Genomic DNA, 26660 nt, shown 5'->3' on the forward strand with positions numbered 1-26660 from the left:
GTTTTATATGAAAGAAACCAAAGTTAAAAGGGCATATTAAAGCTGTGTCATTATTAACTAATGGTCTGTCTACACATTTCCTTTCAGTTAAGTCTTACATTAAAATCCATTTAACTAATTATTCAGGTGTACAGTGTGTTTAAGCTGTTAAGTTCACCTCCCTTGTTATATTGTGAATGCATGTTTTCATATTATCAGCAGGGAACTCTTTTCCAGTGATGAGTCAGATGCAACATAATGAGTCACTAAAAACAAACCAGACGAATGAATTAGATGTACCTCGTTGACTCCTGGATTCATCTGTTTTGGCAGAAATTTGGTCAAAATGTGCCTTTATTACATTGGCAACTCCATTACATACAAAATCTGTCATTAACATTTCAACTGACCTTTTTTTTCTCTCACTCAAAATATCTTCTCTATCTTTGTTAATATAGTGCACAAATCCTACACATGCAGCAGAATATCAACAGAAAACCATCCTGTACAGAATCACAGATAAGCTGTTTCACCTCAGGGTACCTCACTTATTGGAGGCTGTTTTGCTCATTTCCTCCAGCTGACAGTTTAATTTTGTACACAGCCAGTAAAATATCAGATCAAACCAATTCTATATGGTTGCAGGGCCATCTTGTGGTGCTCAGAGGTACTGGAACAATTTACACACCAGCTTTAAAAACAAAGAGGAGTCAAATAATAACGACATATGGCTCTGTTTAGACCAGCATACCAGTCATGGTCATATTGTAAATAATTTGATTCTAACTTTTATTTCGTGTGTTTGCCATAATAAAATCTGGATAATCTCAAAAAACTCAGCTGTTGATAATGGAACTGAAAAAAAAAAAAAAAAAAAAAAAAGCCAAAAAAAGCAGGGGTGTCAAACTCACTTTGGTTCAGGGGTCACGTTTCGCCCAATTTGATCTCAGGTGGGCCGGACTAGTAAAATAATGACATGATAAGCTATAAATAATGACAACTCCAAGTTTTTCTCTTTGTTTTAGTACAAAAAAAAAAAAAACATTAATTATAGCAATATTTACATTTTACAAAAAAAAATTGAATAACCTGAAAAAACTGAAATTTCATTAGAAAAATTTTAACGATATTATGCCTCAACTTATTAGTTATGCGTGTACATTATACACAATGTCACACAAACATTTGGTAACAAGCATAATATTGCTAAAAGTCTGGAGTTTAGAACTAAAATAAGAAAAATTTCTATATTATTATATCTCAGCTTATTAACACAAGTTACAGATCACAGTGGATCTATAAATGCACAAAACATTTAATAACAGATAAAATATTATTAAAATTGTACATTTCAGGTTGTTCTTTTTTATGTATGTATTTATTTGCATTTTATTGTGAAAGGATATTTTTGTAAATGTAAATATTTTCATAGTGTAATATTATTATTTTTATTTTATTTTTCTTATTTTTTAGATAATTTTTCAAGAAGAAAATTTGTAGTTGACATTATTTATGGGTTTTTATGATATTATTTTACTTGAGATCTGTATGTGCAACATGAACTAAAATGATTTTGACAACCTTAACTGTTAATATCTTCAGTGTAATTTTTGCACTTTCATCCCATGGGGCGGACTGGAACCTTTGGTGGGCCAAATTTGGCCCGCGGGCCGCATGTTTGACACCCCTGGTTTAAAGAATTTGAAAAAAAAAATTGATATGAAGTGATAATATAAGTATAAGTCTGTATGAGTCTTTGAAATATGACGCATCTCTTCTATGATATATCACAGCATCCACTGTCTTCACTTGCTTTTTTTCTTTTAGAACATGATGTACGTTCATCTCGGCCTTAGAAACACTATTCCTCTCACTTCCTGAACTGTGATTGATCTCATGTGATCTGTTTTGTGATTCTATGCTTCTTAACACATTTAAACCACTTAGAGTGACTTTATGTTAAATGAGACTCATTAAAAAGATGGATATGTTGGAGTTCAAAAACTGAAAGTCAAGTCTTTAGCCTACAAATCTTACATCATCAATCCACGCTTGTGTGAAGTGGGGAAATAAAAAGGAAAATTAAAACATTATGTTAAGAGTAAATTTTAAAAAAGGAGGAAAAACACTGAAATGCGATTTTTAAAGACTATTTTAAGGGCTACAATGTAACAGAGAAGTAGTCATCACCCAGTTTTCCTAAAATACCATTTTACAGTCTTTCCACCAACCTCTGACACAGACTCTGAATCATGTTCATACACTTTTCATTTACTTGAAGACCCAAAAGCAACATTTTCAGTTCCTTTTATGTGGTAACTCACACCTCTTCTTCTTCTTTACTGTTTCTCCACAATAGAGGAACTTTGTCTGATTGAAACTTAAATATCTGAATGTGGATCAGCTGTTCTAAATACTCTAAACCACATCATGCATCACTGAGGACCACTTACATACTGTAATACTAAGCAGAACCTGCAGCAGAGGGCTTCAGATACTGACAAAAATAATTCAACTCTGCTTAAAATAGTAAGATAACAATGGGGAAAAAAAGGTTGCTGTTTTAAAATATAAGTAACTGGTTTGATGCCTTTTAATTCTTTTGGCACTGCTTTTATACTGCTTATATCTTATGACTTCTATTACCTCCGCCAAGGAGGTTATGTTTTTGCCAGGGTTTGTTTGTTTGTTGGTTATTTAGCAATGTAACTGAAAAAGTTATGGACAGATTTTGATGAAGTTTTCAGGAAATGTTGATACTGGCACAAGGAACAAATGATTAAATTTTGCTGGTGATTGGGGGAAGGGGGGGTGATCTGCTTTGGTGGAGGTCTGCGCTCTCCGAGTGCTTTTCTAGTTTATTCTGATTGTATCTTTTAATCTTTTATAATTATACTCTGAGAGACCTCTGCATAAAATTTCTTATGTACCTGTCTTATCTTATCTTATCTTATCTTATCTTATCTTATCACTAACCAAATGCCCAAAATTCTAGAACATGCAAGATTTAATGTCACAATGTTTGTATTTTATGTTAATAATCACAAATAAGACCCATAGTGCGTCTTCTCAAAGTATCTGAAATACGGAAGATCTATTATGCCTTAGTAAGACAAACTATAATATACGACTGGAAAATCTGACTTTTGGCAGTTTCAACATACTGAACTTTTTCCCTTCGCGAAGAGCAGAAATGAAACTTTGTGTCACTGCTAGGAGAATGAGGACCCTTATGCATGTTCAGAAAATCAGGCAGTAGTGGTTTGAGCAGGTCATTGTACAGTTAAAGGGAGAGGTCACAGGTGATAGGAAGGATCAGAGACGGTGGAGGCAGAGGACCGGTGGAAACCAGGAGGTGTATTGACCAAGGTGGGACTGTTGTGAGGCGGAGGAGTCGACTGAGGAACAGGTAAGAGGGTAAACCAAAGGAGCTGAACCAGACGTGCTTTATCATGGGAGGTTAGACAACTTTCTGGCAAGGTTGACAAAGAACACTGGGGTTATTCACTGTGGTTGAAAATGATTGGATGCCATTGTGCCAGCCTCTGTGTTGCTATGTCCTCCTGGGAAAAGACAGGGAGACAAATAGGAACTGAGAGACAAACGGAAAAACAAGATAAATGAAAAACAGGGACCAGACTCTTTGCATCAGTTTTCAGTCCTGTCCTCACAGTAACAACACCAGTAACATACATGAAGCTCACTAACAGTCTGCAAAAGGCTGCCTATTACTGAACTCAAAAAAATAATAAAAAGTTCAGGATAGGGATCCCCTAGTGTTTTATGGATTGTACAAATGTAGCAACATACTGAACCATTTGTTACACATTCCTCTAACTCTCTAGAGGGCTGTGAATCAACACTGACAGGGTGACCTTTTCACATGACAAATGGAAAATCATATAGACTCATACTGTGATGCTCCTATAGTGAATGAAAAGTGAGTTTACTGAGTTTGCTGCATTAGTATTACTCAGAGTTATAGTGTTGTGCTGCTGATTCAAAGCTTTCTTAATTATGCATAAATGTTACTGTTGTTTTTTATAATAATAATAATAATAATAATAATAATAATAATAATAATAATAATAATAATATAATGGACGTTCTGTATCCGGCGCGTCTTTGTCCGGCGCGTCTTTGTCCGACGTGTGTCTGATACCTGTTGCAGCACGAGAGGGCGTAGGGGTGCAATGCCGCTGTTGCACCAAGGGAAGGCGTTATCGTACAATGGCACCACGGGTACAATACTGCTAGTAATAATAATAATCCTACTATAATGGACGTTTCTGTGTCTGGTGCGTGTTTGTCCGGCGCATGTTTGTCCGATGCGTGTTTGTCCAATTGATGTCCGGATGTTGCAGCATGGGAGGGCGTACGGGTGCAATGCTCCTGTTGCACCACAGGAGGGTGCTATTGTGCAATAGCACCATGGGCACAAAGCCGCTAGTAATCCTACTATAATGGACATTTCTGTGTCCAGCACGTGTGTCCGACGCGTGTTTGTCCGATCAATGTCCTGATGTTGCAGCACAGGAGGGCGTACGGGTGCAATGCTGCTGTTGCACCACGGGAGGGCACTCTCGTACAATGTCACCACGGGTACAATGCCGCTAGTAATAATAATAATAATAATAATAATAATAATAATAATAATAATAATAATAATTATAATAATAATAATATATTTTATTTTTAAGCGCTTTTCAAGACACCTAAGGACACTGTACAACAAGATAAAACAGACAGTCCTACTATACTGGACGTTTCTGGGTCTGTCACATGTGTGTCCGACGCGTGTGTGTCCAAATGATGTCCCAATGTTGCAGCACGGGAGGGCGTATGGGTGCAATGCCGCTTTTAGCAAAAAACATGTCTCTGTTTTGAATGTCTGGGGTTGCCAGAAATTTGTTAAAATTGGGTCACGAGCCACAAAAGTTTGGGAACCACTGATCTAACCCAAACATATATTTTACAGTGTAGAGGCAAACAAAAAATGAGTGCAGGCCTGACATATATATTAGTATAAGAAATACTGAATGTAGACATGAAGTTCTTTTAAATCTAAACTACAGAAGCAAAGTAAGTATTGTAATATACACCTAGTGAGTGTGATTGGTGATACTGCAAATGTTTTTGTTTTGTTACATGATACATATCACTATATAACTGTATGTGCCTGTCACGTAAACACATTTGGTTTTACCATACCTTTCCTATAGGATTGATGGGAGTGTTAATAATGATGGCCTTTGTCTTAGAGTTGAGGTACCAGTCAGCACTTGTAACTGTTGTCTTTCCAGGCTTCTAAAATTATGCAGAACAACAGCACATTCAATCTAATAACATACTGGTAAAGAAACTACTGTATGTGGAAAACACCCCACATACGCAACAAAGGCTTCAAGTTAAACTTACAAGGCATAGAGGTCTCAACCCTGCCATTTGCACCATAGGTACATAACAGTCAAAGAAAGGGTCTACAATGATGACCTGAAAGTGCGACATTAGGGTGAATAGACAACAAACACTGAAGGGATGTTTTCAGTAAATACCCCAGCATCCTTACCTCATCTCCCACTTCCACCAGACCCTGCATGGTGCTGAATTAGGAACCGTAACCCCCCACCGTGACAAGGATTTCTTTGAAGGGGTCGATGGTACGTCCATAGACTTTAACATAAACCTGAGAAAGGGCCTTCACCAGAGAAAGATGGTCCTTTCAAGATGCACGTAAAACAGAAAACAGATTGTTTACACGATATTTTCACGAAATTTTTATATTCAGGCTCCTACTATTAACCCTGTAAAGCCTGAACCATTAAATCATTGACAGAAAATTCCAGTTCTTTGAAACTGGAGCCTTTATTGGTGCTTCTGAAAACCCCCTTTTTTTTTTTTTTTTTCCAAATATCAATTTCCATGTATGAGTTTAAATTTTGTATCATATTTCATACATCAGGTCTCAATGTTCAAATATTATTATTTTTGAACTAACAAAAACATAACACAAACATATCTATCAAATTGGTCATTCCTTTACAAAATTGGCAAAGTTCTGCCTCCTTCCTCATTTATGACAATCTTGTAGTGTCACTGGAAAGGCCTCTGGTGAACGAATTACTCCCCCCTGGTGGATTATCTGTGTATTGCATGTATCTAATTGTATACATCAGGTTTTTCAAGAGCAAAAAATATCTCATTGATCATGTAGAGGGCTTCAAAACTCATGTATCAAATATGCCACGTTTGGCCTTATAGGGTTAAAATGTACTATTGAACATGCATTTTCAATTTTGACATTTCTGAATGGATCATCAGTGTAATATTCATGACTATTGTTTATATCATTATAAAAATTATTTTCAGGATCTATGTCATAGCCAATCTCATGCATTTTGTGCTCAGTGTGTTGGAAATTTGTGAAAGTTGAGCGTTCATACTGTTTATTTTCACTTTCTGTTTCCCAAGGATAACCTTCACCTTCATTGTCATTTACATCCATACATGTAGTAAAGGATGTCTGGCTATGAAAAAGGGAAGTTTCAGAAACTTGAGACAGTAAAATATAGTAAAACTGCTTTTAAAATACTTCAACATGCAGATCAGTGTTGGTCGAATATGAGGCGACTGTCAAATTTTCTTCATTAGTAATTTAAACCTAAAAATTATGCTAACTGCCAAAAAAGCCAACTGCGAAACTTGACTGAATAATGATCTAATTTAAATCATCCCATTTGCTCATAATAAACGGTTTAACTAAATTGATGAAAATTAGTGCGTAAGTGAAGAAATGAAGTACAGAAGTGAGACATATAAAGACTGAAATTCTGAAAGAAAGAAAGAAAGAAAGAAAGAAAGAAAGAAAGAAAGAAAGAAAGAAAGAAAGAAAGAAGAAAGAAAGAAAGAAAGAATGCCTAATTTCACTGACATGCACAAGTCTGACAAATAAGTCCACCAAATATTCAGGGTGCTTGCTCTTTATCCAAGTAAAAATTCCAGACTTTTTCAAAACTGTGATTTATTTCCCCAAGACCTTGACCTACTTCTTTTAATTGAGATTATACCAGTTTTGTGTAGTGAGAAAGTTCATTTTAATAAATGTATGAATGAACGAATGCATAATTTGCAGTAAATTATGTTTTACTGACAGAAACATTTTCAAAACATATGAAAATCACAAAAGTGTATGAATATCACACAAACAAGTTTCATTAGAATCATCCCAGTACTGATCGATTAGTGAAATCATATTTTTACATTTTTTTAATGGTTTCTCATGTATTTCTTATCTTACAAAATGATGTGCCTTTGAGCATATGTATTTATCTTGGACAAGACACTAAACCCAAAAATTGCTCCCAGTAGGGCCAGGCAGCGCCTTGCATGGCAGCAGCACCTTGCATTGGTGCATGAATGTGTGTGTGAATGGGTGAGTGTGAGGAATTGTAAAACGCTTTGGGCACCATGAAGGTGTAGAAAATGCACTATATAAGTTCAGTCCATTTACCATTTTCTTCGTAAACAACGTAATCATTTGATGGACCGTTTGATGCCGTTTTCATGTGTTACAGACCGCATTTCTGTGGTTTGCAGTTGATAGCCGCAATAAGATGCCCAAAGCCCATGCAACAGAGACGGTTACAGCTGCTGACGGCATGGTGAATACTTTCGGAAACAAAGTCATGGCATCTGTTTATTGCGGCATCATGACTGCTGATGATGTAACAGGTCCGGAAGGGTCGTCTCATTTCATAGGGGAATGTTTCAACCGCTATTAGTCCTGTGCTCAGATCTCCGCACTGGCTTCCTGTGGCTCAGTGAATAGACTTTAAAACAGCTCTGCTGGTCTACAAGTCTGTCCATGGTCTAGCACCTAAGTACATCTGTGACATGTTAATAATAATAATGGATTGGATTTTATATAGTGCTTTTCTAGACACCCAAAGCGCTTTACATTATTGATCCATTATTCATTCACTCTCACATTCTCCCTCTGGTGGTGGTAAACTACATCTGTAGCCACAGTTGCCCTGGGACAGACTGACAGAAGCGTGACTGCCCCTCCGACCACCACCAAACATTCATACGCATTCATACACCAGTATGAGTGGCACTGGAGGTAAGGAGGGTGAAGTGTCTTGCCCAAGGACACAACGGACTGACTAGGATAGAGCGGAATTCGAACCGCCAACCCTTCAGTTATTGGACGACCCGCTCTACCACTTGAGCCATGGCTGCCCCATGTTGGGCCCATATGAACCATCTCAGACCCTGAGAACCTCAGGGACTGGTCTTCTGCTGGTGCCCAGGGTCAGGACTAAACAGGGTGAAGCTGCGTTTCAGTTCTATGCAGTTTAACTCTGGAACAGTCTTCCTGATGATGTGAGACAGACCTCTACTGTGACTATGTTTAAGTCCAGGTTGAAAACGGCTCTGTTCAACTGTGCATAGAACAACTGAAAGGGTTCTATCTGCACCCTTCTCCTTTACTTTGTTTTAATTGATTATTATTTATGTTTTATTGATTATGTTTTAATTGTAATTGTGTATTTTTAATCTGTCTCTTTTCCAGTTTTGTAAAGCACTGTGAATTGCACTGTGTATGAATTGTGCTATACAAATAAATCTGCCTTGCCTTGCCCCTTGCAAATCCATTCAAGGGGTAGTGCCAAGTGCAAGGACCAAAGGGTAGGGGTGGGGGGGGGGGCTAAGGGGTGAACTGGGATTGGGCCTTGGTGTGCGTGCTTGCGTGCGTGTGTGTGTGTGTGCGTGCGTGCGTGCGTGCGTGCGTGCGTGCGTGTGTGTGTGTGTGTGTGTGTGTGTGTGTAAACAGGCTCGCTGAGGCAGAGGGAACCTGATTTATGGGCGGGACTTGATTCTTATTGAAGTGTTACAAGTGAACCCTCTCTCCCCTATTTTACAAAGTGGGGTCAGGGGCCCACTTCAGGTCTAGACATGGCTCATTAGGATAAACAAAAAAAAAACTTACAGCAGAAACCATAAAAGGAGTGTGTTTTATAATAAACAGTAGTGTAGATTGAAGTGATGGAGTGTTTTTTTTTTGTTTTGTTTTGTTTTTTTAATTCTCTGAGCATTACGTTGGTGCTTTGGCTGCTGTGTTTTCCTCAGCTGTGGGTGTCTGAATGGTGAACTGAGCCTTAGAAAAAAGCTCTTCCCTGGCAGGCATCATCCCCCTCAGTGGCTCTGACCGCCCACAGTCCGGGGGGAGAAAGTGCTGCTTTGTGAATGAAGGGAGCGGCGGAGGGCAGGAAACAAACTTTCATGTTACCAATGTTATTTCCTTCCGACGGCTCCCGATTTTTCCACGCAATTCAAAGGGTTTCGACGGCGCAACAAGCGACACCTGGCCCGGACCGGAAGCTCGGAAACACAGTAAGTCCAGATCGGTGGTCCCGGACCTTTAGAGGCTCCGATAGAAACCGGATTGACAGTCCTTTTTTAGTCGACGGGAAGATGCATGCATAGCCCCCGAACCGTGACTGGAATAAGATGGGATGTCGTGACATGGGAGAAAATTTCTAGAAGAATTTAACCCCATTCAGAGCTGAAATGAAAGCGGCTTTTTTATTCTAACACCGCAGCTTTTTCCTCCATAGACTTCTGCAGCTTGTTTTTGCACATTTTAAGATTAGGGTGACTTTGAAAGATGACTTTTTATTTTATTGATTTATTTTTTAATTTCAGCTCTTTCTTGTGTTGCTGGTGTAGAACTGTCATTCCCAGTTCAAGCTTTTCACCGTTCTTTGCAAAGTTTCCATTTGCTCTCATGTGTTTCGCAACATTTCATGACTCATGCAGAAGACGTGCATTCTCAATGTCACCATGAACAAAAAATGACTCAGAGAGAGCCATTCATGATGATATTTTTGCCTCTGGGGAATCTGGGCTACAAGTAGTAAAAATCTGATCACATATTTCATATTGAACAGTGACTTTTGTGTCTCTGTGATTTACTGATTCCTATTCTTTATTAAATGAGTCACATTTATTTTTGCATCTTCTTTATCACTTAAACAGACACAACCACCTTTAAAAATACTATGTTTTCTTGTATTTTTTATGCTTTATTTTATTTTTATAGATAAATATATCTATTGTGGTCATGCCCTCACTTCATAGTAAACTTCTAGTAATAGAACTACAAACCATGAAATATGAATGAGCTGCCTCTTATCAGGCATTAAGATGAAAACATCCTTATTTTCCTCTTTCTCTGAACTCATGTAACCTCTCCAACTCCACCCTTTATCCATTTAGACCTTTTTCAGGAAAGTAGAAAGAATACAAATCTTTTTTGTGCAAAATTGAAGCAACTAAAAAGTTCTTAAACATCATCCTGCTACTCCATCCTTTGGAGCATTCAATTTCTAGATTTAACAGTTGCTATTCTAAATTTGAATCAATTCAGCCCTGCATTTTTCACCTGAATTGAATGTAATTTACTAGAAGAAAAAAAAATATGTGTGTAATTATATTTTCTACATTTTCTGAGTGTCTTAACTTAACATATGTGTATTCCTAAAAAGTTAACCCTATCACTGTTCTGAACATGGATAACATGTTATACCCTTTGGCCAAAAACCTGTTTACACACAGGGCCTGTGAACCAACCTCTCTTTTATTTTTATGTTTTGTTTTGGGTTTTTTTTTATTTTTACAGATAAATATATCTGTTGTGGTCATGCCCTCACTTCATAGTAAACTTCTAGTAATAGAACTACAAACCATGAAATATGAATGCCTCTTATCAGGCTTTAAGATGAAAACATCCTTATTTCCCTCTTTCTCTGAACTCATGTAACCTCTCCAACTCCACCCTTTGTCCATTTAGACCAGGGGTGTCAAACTCATTTTAGTTCAGGGGCCACATTAAGCCAAATTTGATCTGCAGTGGGCCGGACCAGTGAAATAATAACATAATAATATATAAAAAATGTCAACTCCAAACTTTCCTGTATGTTTTAGAGCAAAAAAAAGTAAAATTATGCAATGAAAAGGTTTACATTACCAACTATCCTTTAAAACAATGTGAATAACATGAACAAAATGAAATTTCTTAAGAAAACTAAGTGCAATTTTAACAATATTATGTCTCAGTCTATCATTTACACATGTACATTACAACGTATAGATCACAGTGGATCTACAAATACACAAAACATTTAATAACAGCCAGAAATTTGTTAAAATTACACTTCAGACATTTCAAAATTTTCATATTTGTTGAAGTTATTTGTGTTTTTGTGAAATGTTAGTTTGTTTTAGTGTAAATACAGTAAAATGGCATGAAAATGTTTACATTTACAAAGGGAAAAATTTGGAGTTGTGAGTATTTATAGGTCATTATGATAGTATTTTACTGATCTGACCCACTGGAGATTAAATTGGTTTGTATGTGGAACCTGAACTAAAATGATTAATATCTTCAGGGCAATTTTTGCATTTCACAGCTTCATCCCAGGGACCGGACTGGACCCTTTGGTGGGCCGGGTTTGGCCCCCGGGCCGCCTGTTTGACACCTGTGATTTATACCTTTTTCAGGAAAGCTGAAAAAATACAAATCTTTTTTGTGCAAAATTGAAGCAACTATAAAGTTCTTAAACATCATCCTGCTACTCCATCCTTTATTTTTTTCCAAAATAGATTTAACAGTTACTGTTCTAAATTTGAATCAGTTCAGCCCTGCATTTTTCACCTGAACCTAATGTAATTTACTAGAAGAAAAAAAAATTGTGTGTAATTGTATTTTCTACATTTTCTGAGTGTCTTAACTTAATGTATGTGTATTCCTAAAAAGTTAACTCTATCACTGTTCTGAACATGGAAAACATGTTATACCCTTTGGCCAAAACCTGTTTACACACAGGACCTGTGAACCAACCTCTCTTTTATTTTGTATGGGTTTTTTTTTGTTTGTTTTTTTTAATAGATAAATATATCTATTGTGGTCATGCCCTCACTTAATAGTAAACTTCTAGTAATAGAACTACAAACCATGAAATATGAATGAGCTGCCTCTTATCAGGCATTAAGATGAAAACGTCCTTATTTTCCTCTTTCTCTGAACTCATGTAACCTCTCCAACTCCACCCTTTGTCCATTTAGACCTTTTTCAGGAAAGTAGAAAGAATACAAATCTTTTTTGTGCAAAACTGAAGCAACTAAAAAGTTCTTATACATCATCCTGCTACTCCATCCTTTATTTTTTTTTTCTAAAATAGATTCAACAGTTACTATTCTAAATTTGAATCAATTCAGCCCTGCATTTTTCACCTGAACCTGATGAAATTTACTAGAAGAAAAAATGGTATATAATTGTATTTTCTACATTTTCTGTGTGTCTTAACTTGACCTATGTGTATCCTTAAAAAGTTAACCCTGTCACTGTTCTGAACATGGATAACATGTAAAACTCTGTGGCCAAAAACCTGTTTACACAAATGGCCTGTGAACCAACCTCTCTTTTACTACGCAGTATTGTTTGTGCCTGTGTTATTCTTTAAGACCTCTTTCCTTTAAATAAATTAAAGACTCAATGTGGGGTATTTAAACTGTTGCTTTATTTGACTGAGGAATTTATTGGAGTTCACTTTGTTCAGTATTTTGCAGAAGCTGTCAGGAAGCTGTAAATCATGGTGCTTAGTGTGTCCTGTGTGGCCTGCCTCTGCCTGGTGGTGGTAGTTACCGCTGACCCCTGCCTTATTATCAGTGAGATCAACGCTGACAACCCCAGACTGGACACCACTGAGTTTGTGGAGCTGTATCACACCAGTGGACAACGAGCATCTCTAGATGGCTATACGCTGGTGTTCTATAACGGAAATGGAAACATAGCCTACAAGGTTCTAGACCTTAAAGGCCACAGCACAGATGACAGAGGTTTCTTCCTTGTGGGCTCCGTGGACATGCTGCCTAAACCGGCCATCCTCCTGCCCCCTAACACAGTCCAGAACGGCCCGGATGCCATCGCCATCTACCACACACTCGCCGCCCGCTACAGTGAGAAGATGAACGTGACAGCAGTTGGCCTGGTGGACGCCGTTGTGTACATGAGTCGACGTTCTGGAGGGGCAGAGTTCCTCGCTGAAACTCTGACACCTGGTGAACCGGCCTTTGTCGAGGATGATACAGCGCATGACGGGGACGAGTCCATCGAGAGGTGCCTGCTGTCTGAAGACCGCTGGGGCTTTCAGGTTTCTCTCCCCTCCCCAGGCCAGAGGAATAACTGCACCCCACCTGCTACCCCAACTACAGTCCCTCTCATTACGGAACTGAGGCTGGGGGGAGGCCAGGTGGATGGGTTTGTGGAGGTCACAGAGGCCCCAGGTGTAGGTCCTCTGGTTCTGGTAGTGGTGGATGGGAAAACAGACAGGGTCAGTGTGACTCTGGATATGGACACCTCTAGGAGTGGGCTTGTCTCTGTGACCATAGACAAGAACTACATGAAAGGTGGGTTGAACTTGACTGATTTTATCAACAACTGGTTTGATAATTAATTAATCAGAGGTTAAAAAAAAAAAAAAAAAAAAAAAAAAACTAAATTCCTTGTTTGCAGCCTTTTATAACTGGGTCATTCCATCCCAAATCAACCAGATTTCAGAAAGTGCCCCGCATGACCCCCTCAGAAAATTCTGAAAAAATTCACTCTTGTTCACCTGCCAAATAAACAAACACATCCAAGATTTCCCAGAATTTTTATGATGCTGACCAGCCTAATTTTGGGAATTCTATTCAAAATCCTGAACAAACTTATTCATCATGGAGGAAAAATGTGTTGTTGGATTGATCTTAAAGGATGAATGTCACAGAAAGACATTATAAAGACAGACAGGCTTTCTGAATGGTTGGATGTTACAAATCGATTGGGGTTACTGTCAGACTCAGAGCCCGAGGCAACAAATGTAGTGAAATGTTTTTGTGTGAACAAAAGAAACAAAGATGTTATTGATTTAGACAAAGGTAAGGCTGGCAGAATTCAACATTTCCCATTAACAAGATCCATACATGACCAAAACTGACAATAGGTTCACGCTGTTAACAAGTACTTTTTCATGAGGGCTACAGGTGCCTTTATAAATCACATCTATCTAGTATTTTAGGACTGCTTGATTATTGTTGCAGATAATTTCCTGCAAAAACTGTTCAGTTATGTTATGTACAAACATTAATATTTAGCCCATTTGTTCTGCACATTTTTCATTTTTTTTCCAAACACACACAAATGTGACATCAAAACACGTAAAATATTTAAAAAATGGCTAGCTACGACTTAAGTATCAGTTTAAGTTTGTGTGTTTTACACAATTTGCACAGTACATTCAGACGACCAGTGGATGAGAGGTTCATGGAAATATCAAAAATTTTAAAAACAAAAAGAATAAAAACTTTTTTTAAATGGCTGTAGCTGTTTTTATTTACAACTAGTACATTATATTAAGGACAAAGGCAGCCAGATTTGCCACATTTCAAAAAACATGGTGATATCTGAGGTTATAGAGTCAACAAAACCAAGTAAGAGACAACCCTAATCCAGATTCAACACAGTTTTATATTGCTTGGATTAGAACAAATGATGATGAACAAACAAATGACAACAACAAATAACAAAAATAAATATGTTAATTGAGAAATGGATGTTGCTCCCAGTGACTCTAATTGGAAGAATTAATAGATTAAAAATAAATATACAGTCACGGAAAAAATTGTCAGACCATCAAAAGTCATCACAAACAATGGTTATAAAATAAGTACTAACTCCTGTGTGTATCATGTGACTAAAACAGACAGAAAAGAAAACAGGGAATGCCTAAAAGCACTGTTTTTGTCAGTACAATGCCATAGATACTGACGTAAGAACTGAAGTGATTTTGGTTATTATCAAGAAAACATGGAAAATATCTAGATACCAGCTCTGAAATTAAACTCTTAGGAGCTATTTTTGTTGTTATCATTATATTTGTCCAAACAAATATACCTTTAGTTGTACCAGGCATTAAAATGAACAAGAAATTGAAGAAAACAAGGGGTTGTCTAATAATTTTTTCTGCAACTGTATATAGTCTTCACTGGTGATACACTTCAATCGATCAATCAACCAGTCACATTTTATTTATATAGCACCACATCATAATAAAAGTTAGCACATGACACTACTAGGGCTGCACGATTAATCAATTTTAAATTGAAATCAGATTTTTTAATTAGGACGATTTTTAAAAAAGGGAAATTGTGAAATCAATTTCATCTCTCTCGTGCCTCCGGGCCGCGCGCCTCCAGGCTACCATAGGCTCCTCCTCCTATCTGTGGGAGTGGTCTTTCATAGAGGTCCCTGTAATGACCACAGACCTTAAATCTGTAATTGGCCCGCAGAAGTGATACCAATGTAAGCCATGGTCCATGCACGGATCCCCCAGTTCAAATATAACTGCATGGGGATCACTCATGTTATGTGGTCCACGCACGCATGACTAATGCCTGTTACTGACTTACAGTGGTATAACTTCTGTGGGCCCATCACAGAATTTTCAGGGATTCTGTGATACCATCTCAGATTTCAGGTGGGGAGCAGTGCCTTGCATTGCGGGCTGCTCACAAAACAACATGCTGACTTCTGTTGTCTTTTGTAGTTTTACCCAAAAATCGAAATTGAAAATTGAGTGTTTAGAAGAAAAAATCGGGATTTTATTTTTGGCCAAAATGGTGCAGCCCTAGACACTACGTTTAGATCTGGTCTAAACCAGACTCTTAGTAACCCAATTCACAGACACCAACAGAATCCTCCAGGACCAGGTACTTGGTAACAGTGGTGAGGAAAACATCCTTTAACAGGCACAAACCTGGAGCAGACCCCAGCTCTTGGAGGATGGTGGTCTGCCCTGACCAGTTGGGTTAAAGAGAGAGGGTCACATCACATGATTTCAAACAAAAAAAATCTAGTGTATCCAATGGCGTCATTCTTTGATTAAATTTTTTTTTTTACCTTTCTGTCCCTGTTGTGTTTTCTTTTCAGGGGATGCGTCTGGGGCTGTAGCCATTTACAGTGGCACAGTCACAGACTTTCCCGTGGGCGGTCCACTGAGCCAGGTACAGCCGCTAGATGCGTTTGTGTTTGCTGGACCTGGAAGTAAGCCGAGTGCTGGGCTCACCGAGACTCTCATCCCAGGCAGACAGCCCTTCCAACTGAGCAACAGGCAAGACATGAAGTCACAGTTTTGTGTTTCCTGTTTTTGAGACATGAGTCATTATTTTTCTGAAGCCAACATAAAATGCGGTATTTGTCATAACAGAGTCAACACAACGTCATCAAGTCAATATCAGTATTAAATGGAGCATCTCAGCTAACAGTGATTGAACTCTTACAATTACTGATGGTATGATATTAAAAGTAAGCCTGCCACCAGCTGGACAGTCATATATTTATTAGAAGTGGTTGAAAAAAATCAACAATCAACATCTACCCCAAAACCATCCTCATGGCTTAGCGACCTCATGCTTTTTTTTTTAATTTAGAGAAGATTAAATACAGTTTGAGAGGTCAGCCATCAACATTTCAAGTAGTATGGGGCTCCATGGTTAAATACTTAAAAAAAACTTAAGACACTCTAAACTATAAAAACTGCTGTTAATGCAGTTTTCCCATATGCACCTTTTTTTTTTTTCCTGTTTGGCGTGCTATATATACTTGTGTACTCTCTAATAATATTAACCCTTTCATGCATGAATTATGAGAATCGTAATCAAGATTTTTTTTTTTTTTCCTGAGTGTTTTTATTCCTCTTTAGGCATGAAAAAATAAGTGATTGAATTTTTTTATGAACTTATTTTTCATGGAGTTACAAAAATGTCCACTCAGCTGGACATCATGCCTTTAATTTTAGAAGCAAAGAAACATGAATTTATTGATATACTGTGTGAGAACTATGAAATAAAGACATTTTTAATGCTGCTAATCTGATGTTTTCTCACATTTTAACATACTCTAACACTATTATTACTCACTTCATGGAGATGATATGCAAAAAAAACTCCCAAAAACTTAAAAAAAACAAAAAAAACATGTTAATTACAGTCTAATCACAATTACCTTTTTTTTTTTTTTTTTACACTCAAACGTGTAAGTGCAGATCATGTTTATCTACAACAGCAAAGTTACAGTGATGGTATGAACTGCAGTGTATGGGATGATGCGTAGGCGTCCACTGTGTTGGCTGATATGGAACTAAAACAACAAAATCCATGAAAATACAAGAGAACAGCTGTAGAATAATTGTCCACTGTAGTGACCACTATGCATGAAAGGGTTAATAACACTACATGTCCATATCTTGTGTGTGGGACGTAATTGTGAATAAGCAGATTTGTCTATTATTAGGCTGTTGTTTTTCTTTGCTTTGCTTTTATTATTTTCTTTTCTTTTTTTCTTTTCTTTCTTTCTTTATCATTTATTTATTTATTTATTTTTACCTGTTTTGTTTAATGAGTTCTTTGGTGTTTTTTATTACTCTCATTAAGTATGTTATGTAGGACCAGGAGTGGGAGGGTGAGGGGGTGGGAAGAATGGGGACATGCTTAATGCCTCTGAAATTGAATATTTAAATGTTCAATGCAACTTAAATCTGCACCAAAAAATTATAAGTAAATATGTAAAAAAAAAAAAAAAAAAAAAAGTGGTTGGAAAAAAATCAATACCAATAAGAAGGATATGAGATCAGAGTTGATCATCCTTTTTATCTTTTCCTGTGGTTTCAATTCATTCAAGACCTTTATTTATCCTCAGGGGGCAATAGTTTCTGCCACAGTGGCAATTAAAACAACAATTTGACAACAGCAAAGAGCAATGACAATAGCAAAGTGAGACACAAGACCATAATCACATATAAACTTAACTCTTTTCTGTGAAGTTGTATGTAAGTATAGAGGTGAATGTATAGGCTAATGTGATCATTCTATGTCTGTTTGTTTTTTGTTTATTGTTTGTTTGCTTGTTTGTTTTGATGATGCCTATGTCATCATTATGTGTTTTTTTTTTATTTTTAATTTATAGCGAACGAGTGATGTATTAATGTTAGCTGTTTTATGTCTTGTTTCTGTCACCTGCCTACGGACTGCAGATGAAAAGTAGTGAATTTTACTAATTCTGGCGTATTTACATGGGTGTATTTTTTTTATACAGCAATGTTCATAAATATACATGGTCTCTCTAAACCAATGAAATAAAAATAAATAAAACTAATGGTGCAATAAAAACATATACTTAAATAAAATGTAAACTAATGTTAATGCTACCTGTGCTGTACAGAGTTAAACATAGACGGTATGAAGGAGAATTAGTCTCTGTTGGTTTTGGTTGATGGTTGTCTGAGGCAGGAACTTACATTCAGAGTGCACAGGGTGAGTGCTGTAAGACATTTTTTGACACCTGGTTATTCTACACTTCTGAAAGGGATTTTAGTAGTACCACTGATTTTACTGCTGACTTTAATTATCCTGATTAATGAGTTTTTTGGTTTCAGATTGATAGAGGCTAACCAGCAAATGAAAGAGAATGTGATAATGGACTCAGTAAAAGATCTGTTAAACAAACTCACCACAGATCTGTCCACCTGGAACTTAGGCAATTATGCTATGAGGCTAAGTCATACACTATATGTACATTGATAAAAGTTTTGGGACATGTTGATTTCAGCTTTTTCTTTTCTAACAGGGCTCTGGGCTACAAAACAATAAATATCATTGCATTGGTTAGTTTGGTTTAAATTGTTATCTTTGCTTCCAAAATGCCTCAGAGATAGTTTTTACTTAATTTCTCTCAATACTGATTTAGTTTTTTGATTTTTGATTTTTTTTTAATTCATGACTATGATTTTAAATGTTCTACCTCTAAACTTCTAAAAGACTTCTCGTGCTCTGACTGTAAATAATAATTTTGTACCTCAACTAACCATCTACTTCACATTTCACTTAGGGAGAAAAATCTCCCATTAAACCTTAAGGAAATGTTGATGTTTATAAATTATATGCACAAAAATATTGGGACACATCATGCTCAAGCTGTGAGATGTCCTGTTCATGCTGATTTGAGATGTAAACATCAATATTAATAGTCATTATATTTATCACAATATATAATTATATGACATTTGTCATTATTGTTTTATAGCCCAGACCCCTGTTAGAAAAGAAACACCTGAATTCAATGTGTCCCAATACTTTTGTGCATGTAGTGTATGACTTAGGCAATTATGCTATGAGGCTAACGAAATGTACCTTCTCTGTCACAGTGTACTAATGCTTTTTGTCACCTAACAACAACAGAACAAGTCATGTAATCTGGCCATTGTGCAATGTAAAGATTATTCTTTATTATTTTTGTTTTCAGCTTGAGAGAGGGAGGCTTCTACCTCAGTCGCTGTGGTGTTGCTACATGGGCCAGAGATCCCGGTGTCTTCTGGGAGGCCCCTCAGACTCCTGGGCAGCCCAACCAGTGCCCCTGGCCAAGGATCTGTCCTCACAGCTCCGGTAAGTATATTTCATTATTATAGCTTTTTTAGCAGTGCCGACAATATCCAGTCAACATTATGGAGTAGGTAGTCTACTGTGAAATGCTAGAGTATTATAATACAGGGTGTCCCATAAGTCTCCATACATAGGAAAAATAAACGTTTCTTGACATAAACCATTTTTATTTATATAATATTCTCTATATGACTGCCATTTTGTCGGGAACAAATTGATCCAAAACACTTCCTGTTTTTTTGAACTTGAGAATAAGTTTTGCCACAATGTCGTGTGTGATACTCGTCCCATGTTTTCTGTTAAATGCGCTTGCAACCATACGGCTGCTTGTTGAACCGACCATCAGGATGATTTCAATTTGTTGCTCTTTATTCAAATGCATTCTTTGGGTTATCTGAAATATAAAGAAATACATGTTAGAACCATATATGTATGGAATGTATTATGTCTCCTATGTATGGAGACTTATGGGACACCCTGTATATCTGTGAGATAAGAACTGACTTCATTAGTTTCCTTTGTTTTTTTGTACTTTTTTCTAAATATTGTAATAATATAAGCCTAAAACCTGCAAAAATACATAGTTTACATGTAAGATTTCCACATCTAGTAAATTCAGCTGCCTTTGTATGTAGCATGTATATACAATTCTAAGTAAATGTGACTTAGGATCACAACCAGTGAGATAAAATCTTGAAATATTGTTCTACTTGCATTGATGCTGATGTTGGATAATTACCAGACACATAAGCTGCATGTGGAAGCTTATTTTATTATTTTAAGTGTTGTTGGTGTAAATTTAAATCTTAAATCTCCCAATTTGAAAGAATGTTTTTGAAGTCTTGTTTTTAGGATGATGACCCATGTGAATGCTCAACAAAACATATTTTTCTCTACATTTTGGCTTCTCGTCCACACATAAATGCCATTTTAAGTCACAAAAACCGAGACTCTTAAGTGTAGTTCTTCTAAAAACTCTAGTTTGTGTTTATGTGTGTGCTCAGGGAACATGGAGATATTGGAAAATGATGGTTTCCAATGCTTTTTGTGCATTTTTATTATGGCTTTATGTAATGAAGCTGCACCTGAAGCACTCTATCCAGGTGTATAAATCAGTGTATGACCTGCTGTAGATTGAAAAACAAATTTACCTAAGTTTATAGCTTAGCTTGTTGTCATTCACCTTCATGACATATTGAAGCCTCTGTGTCTGCCACGTCCAGCATTATCTACAGTGTTCACAGTTCTAAGTCCAAAACAAACAAGCGTTTGTCTGAGCATTTGCACCAGTTTGTTCTTGTTTTTGTGTTTTGTAGACAGGACATTTTGTAAAGTGAAGATAATGTGGACATAAAAAACAGAGGAAGAAAGTGTTTGTGTGTGCACAGGGCATAAGAAGACTTATTTCATAGAAGATAAGAATATAATTAAATTTGGTTATTTTGTTTATTTCTAAGCCATTTTAGTTGAATTTACAGACTAAATACTATATATTGATATATACCACTACAATACACTCATACAGAATGAAATATACTGTGATATTTTGACCTCATCATCCACCCCTAGTCATCAATAGTGTTTAGGAAGATGAAATGTTAATGGAAATGATAGAGATGTTATAGACCAAGAAAGACCCATTTATGTGAGCTGCAGAAAATGGACCTAAGGAGACCAAAGTACTGACCCTGAAGTCACTGATTTCATCAACAGCAGCAGAGGAATAAGAACAGAAGGGCTACATCACTGCAGCAAGTGTGTCAAATGAAAGAAGTGACAGTTTGTGACTGGTGACAATCTTCGACAGGATGGAGTATCTGATACTACTGCTAGAGCAATGAGAGATGGTGGAGAAATGAGCTGATTGCAGAACAACTGTGTTGAGGAAACCCTTTGGTGTACTTTCCTTTTTTCTCACTTGAATTGATGATGAGCTGAACCATTCTAATTAATTAAAATGTTTTACTGAACACCCCTTTTCTAATAAGGAAGGAAGGAAGGAAGGAAGGAAGGAAGGGAAACATTTGGAAAGGGTTCTGAGTGGACTCCAACGTAGTGCACAGCTGTGATCCATAAGGAATCCATGGCAAAAAAAAAAAGAAAACTAGAAAAAAATAATTAAGACTAAAGTGTGTTTGTTTCACAAAAACTTAAATAAAAGTTAACCATGAAAACTAACTTCAACAACAAAATCAGAACTGAAATATAAGAAACAAACCTGAAGACTGATTGTGATAACTAATGAAAAGTAAAAAAAAAAAAAAAAAAAAAAAAAAAAAAAAAATCTATGATCTGCATGGTGAATGGTCAATGTTGTTTTCCATTGCAGTGGTTCCTGGAGGTACAGATGCACCCCCACACATCCCACCGTGGGGTAACAGTGACTTTCTGATTAATGAGGTGAACACGGACACGCCGGGCGCGGCTGAGGATGGCGAGTACATTGAGCTGTGGCATCCATCAGGTCGCCGTGTCTCCCTGCAGGGCATCTGGATACTACTGTTCAGTGCACACAACAACAAACCCTACAGGGAAATCAGCCTGAGTGGCCATTTCACTACTGCAAAGGGCTACTTTCTTCTGGGCAGCGACCGGCTGGTGCCTGCTCCGTCACTCCGTTTACCCCCCAACACAATCCAAAATGGACCAGATGCTGTGGCGCTCTACCGCAGTCCGTTCGGCCCACCGTCAGCCACACAAAGGGGGATCCCCACCAAAGGCCTGCTGGATGCAGTGGTGTACAGACAGAGGGGCTCAGACATGGAGGCACAGGAGCTGAGTAAAGCTCTGACCCCAGGTCAGCTGCCTCTGCTGGAGGATCCAGAGGTTCTGCCTGGTGATGAGGCCCTGAGCCGCTGCAGAGGCCTCTATCCCTTTGACCTGTCTGCTTTTTCAGTGAGTACAAATATTGAGGTTCTACATATAAATACTAAAATGAGCACAGGGGTAGAGGAAGTACTCAGATGTCTTAACTCAAGAAAAAAATAGTAATACAGTGGTATGAAAATAAAAGGATAGTTTATACGCCAAGTCTCATTCATCTGATTATGTCTTCTCATCAAATCTCATCTGTTCCTGTCTTGTCTATTTTGTTGAAATCAAAAAGCAAAAATTGAGTGTACTTTTTCTGTCTTTGTTACCATGACGCACTGTTATTCTGTTGTAGTATTTAAAAATAGAACAACAAAAACTTAGTTAAATATAAGTACAGAACTGTCAGCATCAAAATACACTTAAAGTACCAAAAGTGCACAAAATAGAAATGTCAGATACATATTGTATATATTATAAATGTAGATATTTTTATATTCACATGTGCTCCTGAGTCCACATAATGAAGATATGTCAAATTAGAATATTTTCAATGACCATGATTACAACATTTTAAAACTGTTATTTGGTTGAAGTTTTCCTGTTACAATACAATGTCAGCTCTGGAAAAAACAAGAAAAGCTCCTGTACACTGTCTTGCTGTGTTGCTTTTCTTAACTTTAATATAATGTTTGACTGCTACGACTTTCATCAGGCATCGATGACACAAATGGGTCAGTTTTGTTAATGAAAAATTGTGGGAGACAAAGTTACACAAGTAAAACCTCCAGAGTTTGTGCAAGAAAATATGACTGAATACATTTAATTTAGAATCACACCAGCAGTGCAATATTTATTTTGTAGACTAACCTGAATTATTATTTTCTTTCATTTTTTTGTACCCCAAGTTTCAAAAGTTCATAATTATTATATTAATAGATTATTATTGCAGTAGCATTCATCTGTCTGTTCATCTTTAAAGTTGCAGCTTTTAATGGTAGGGCTCATTTGAATCACTGCATGTCATAATAATACACCCTGATTTAGTAGATGACATTTATTTTACATTAGTAATCAGTCGAGTACAATATTTCTTTTGAGATGAAGCAGAGTAAAAACTATAGAAGTTGCAGAAAATGTTATTGCTCATTTGTAGTAAACGTGCTTGAGTTGTTCACCACAAATATACTGCATTTAACTCTGTAATAATAATGCATATGTTAATGCAGGTGGCTCCTCCCACCCCTCTGAGGGAGAACAGCTGCCCCCGCCCTCCTCCGGCACCTGAGGGTGTGGTCATCAGCGAGGTCGCCAGTGGCCTCTGGACCAATCACAGCCAGCAGAGGGCCTTCGTGGAGCTGCATGGGCCCGCTATGACATCTCTGCAGGGTCTGGTACTCAGTGTGTTTGACCAGGAGCGCAGTGGGACCGTCATGGCCCTTCCCTTGACTGGATTTATTGACCAGGATGGATTTTACGTCCTTGGAAATGTCACTGAAGCAGGTGAGGGCAGAGTTAAATGGAGTTATAATGAACTACTGTCAGAGACTTTTGGATTTTAGATTTCCTGTCTTTATCCAACACTCACTTTCCACATTTGTTCTTACCCACTCCCACCATCTGCCCCTCACCTCCTCTGTGTCCTGCATAGATCAGACTTTCCCAGAGGGCTCCACAGTGCCAGCTCGAGGAGCAGTCATTCTGTGCTATGACCTGTTCAGTGTCTGTAGAGCCGGCACCGCCCTGACCAACTCCAGCCTCAGAGATGTTCTGGTGTTCAGTGAAAAGCAGCAGCTGCTCTCCTCTCTTTCCACCAGCAGAGGGCGACAAGTGATTCCAGCTCTGAGGTAAAGACTGACAAGAACTTTAACATCCTAATGCATGTTTGTCCTCTGTAGGGGACGAGTTTCACAGCTTTACTAAGGAAAAAAAAAACCCTGTCCACTGCAAAGGACATTCAATAGAAAAATAAAAAATGTATCTGAAAAAACTGTTGCACCATGGAGTTTTCAATCAAGACTATTATTTAATATAAAAAAGACCAAACTTCCACGTTCCTGAGTTTCAGGGGGATACACTCATGGAAAGTAAATTAAGACAACAGTCGGAAATAAGGAGATGATGTGTTAAAATATAGGTACATATGAAGCGACGACAACTGCGATACACCATACCATACCATACCATACCAACTGTATTTATAAAGCACTTTAAGAACTTTACAGCTGGCCAAAGTGCCATACACGAATCATAAAACAAGGAAATAAATAAGTAAAACCAGTGGTAACACAGGATGCAAAGCCGGCGAAGAACAGCAAAATACAACCATCATATAAACAAAGACCAATTAAAATCTGGTAAAAACAGCATAAGAAATATTAAAAAACAAACAAAAAAAAAAAAAAACCCATCTCAGTCATTGATTAAAAGCCAACAAGAAAAAGTGTGTTTTTAGACGTGATTTAAAGACAGGCAGAGACTGAGTCTGTCTAACATCTAAGGGCAACTGCTTCCATAGCTTTGGGGCAACAACAGAAAAAGCACGGTCCCCCACACTACACTTCACTTCTAATGCAACACAATGGAAAAGAATATGATGCCAGAGAATTCACTAATATTACAGATTTTATTTTATTTCTTTGCCTTTTATTAAGTAGACAGAAAATCATAAGTTAACTAAAAAAAAGTGTCACTTGACTTCACATATTTATTTTTCTTGTGCTACATCCCACTTATATTGTATCTTTTTCACTTGTTAAAAACCACTTTGTCTTTCACAAAGACGGCCTTTCACAAGTGGTTTATAGTGCAAAAAAAAAGCCTCTGATAATAGAAATAGCCCAGATCTGGATCTCACCTTAATTCCCTCTTTCTTATTCTGTCTCCAGTTACTCTGCTATAACACACCTCAGCCTCCGTAGCAGCTTTAAGCTTTGTTTATCCTCCCATGAGAGCTGGTTATGTGGCTTGGTGCAAACTGACTGTGAAGCAGTGAAGAGATCTGCTTGAGAAAGAAGTTTAAAGATGAGGAATCAGTCCACTTGGAAATACAAAATTGTTGGTCATTGTTTTAACAAATAACAACACAATTCCCTATTGATTATATGTGGATAAATTAGCAAATCTTGTCATTACTAATGTTATATGAAGGGTTTCATATTACGTGAGGGGTGGACACTGACGTCAAGACCTGACAAAACAGCTGTGCTCAGTTTTTGTTCTTTTATCACTTGATTTTAACAGTGAAAAACAAGGTAACCTAAACTACACAAATAATTATGTTGTAAGAGCACTCAAGCAATACTGTAACACTGGTCTACAAGGAAAATGCTTCCAGAATAAAAGTAATAAAATTTTACCACATGAGAGTCACTGATAAAGAAAAATCGAGTCAAAAATGCTGGGTGGCTGAACTTTCCAAGATACAGCCTTTGGTCAAAATGTGAAACTCAAGAATTAACGAGAGAATGGGTTTGACTCAAAAGGAATATTTGTCTCAAAGCTACAAGATCTACTTCAAAACACTGTCTGCACATTAGAATACATTCACTTTACAGGTTCTATTGAGTGGAAGATTTATAAAACTATTATATAAATGTACATAAACCAATATGTATGTGTAATAACACTTAATCATATACCTTGAAAACATCAGCAAACCGGCACTTTTGTCATTTATTTTCCAATTAATCTTATTAAAATACGTAACATTTAGCACATTTAATGTCTGAAGCAAATCATTTCTAAAAAAATGTAGACCAGTGTAATTAATAAGGTGAATGATTGCATCATTTCTTCTTTTATTAGCAACACTGCTGCTACGAAAAATCTATCTTAATAGGACAATGAAAGAATGTAGAACTTAGTCACTCATGAATATTTGTAGTACATATATGAACCTTTATCATTATTATTATTATTATTATTATTATTATTAATTGCACATGTTTCATGCACATGCAGGTCAGTGGAGGATGGCCCTGTGTCACTGAGCCGGTGTTCCTGCTGTGAGGTCAGAAGCCCGTCTTCATGGACCAGCTCCTCGCCAACACCTCACAGCGCCAACGTCTGCCCAAGCTCCGCCTTCTCCAGTCAAATCGACATTTGCCTCGGACCTTTGTCCAGTGACTGGCAGGAACAGTCTGGAGGTAAGAGTTTCTACAATAAGCATTTGGAGCAGGTTAAACAACTTTACATGACGTACATAAATTTTATGGTCTTATTCACAATATGTTTAGTAAGAAAATTAAACTTTATCTATACAGCACTTAAAACAACACATAAAAGGAAAGATAAAATCAAATATTAAGACTGGACCAACCAGGGAAGCA

The 26660-nt window shown here is 37.2% G+C and overlaps 1 protein-coding gene across 3 annotated transcripts in view; it reads left to right on the forward strand.

The window, feature by feature from the left end:
- The first annotated feature begins 3294 nt into the window (after nucleotides 1–3294).
- LOC115410618 (uncharacterized) overlaps nucleotides 3295–26660 on the forward strand; it is a 39643-nt gene continuing 16277 nt past the window's right edge. The window contains exons 1-9 of one of the 3 annotated variants that reach the window (XM_030122342.1): nucleotides 9106–9375; nucleotides 11259–11261; nucleotides 12603–13452; nucleotides 16013–16193; nucleotides 19382–19521; nucleotides 21848–22413; nucleotides 23559–23832; nucleotides 23981–24176; nucleotides 26293–26477. In XM_030122342.1, the coding sequence (XP_029978202.1) occupies nucleotides 12636–13452; nucleotides 16013–16193; nucleotides 19382–19521; nucleotides 21848–22413; nucleotides 23559–23832; nucleotides 23981–24176; nucleotides 26293–26477 (2359 nt within the window). In that variant the 5' untranslated portion in view covers nucleotides 9106–9375; nucleotides 11259–11261; nucleotides 12603–12635. Of the gene's footprint in view, nucleotides 3389–9105; nucleotides 9376–11258; nucleotides 11262–12602; nucleotides 13453–16012; nucleotides 16194–19381; nucleotides 19522–21847; nucleotides 22414–23558; nucleotides 23833–23980; nucleotides 24177–26292; nucleotides 26478–26660 lie in introns of those variants that run through there. The other 2 variants (XM_030122343.1, XM_030122341.1) reach the window with 2 other exon arrangements.

This window comes from Sphaeramia orbicularis, chromosome 19, assembly GCF_902148855.1.
Source record: "Sphaeramia orbicularis chromosome 19, fSphaOr1.1, whole genome shotgun sequence".
Classification (NCBI taxonomy): Eukaryota; Metazoa; Chordata; class Actinopteri; order Kurtiformes; family Apogonidae; genus Sphaeramia; species Sphaeramia orbicularis.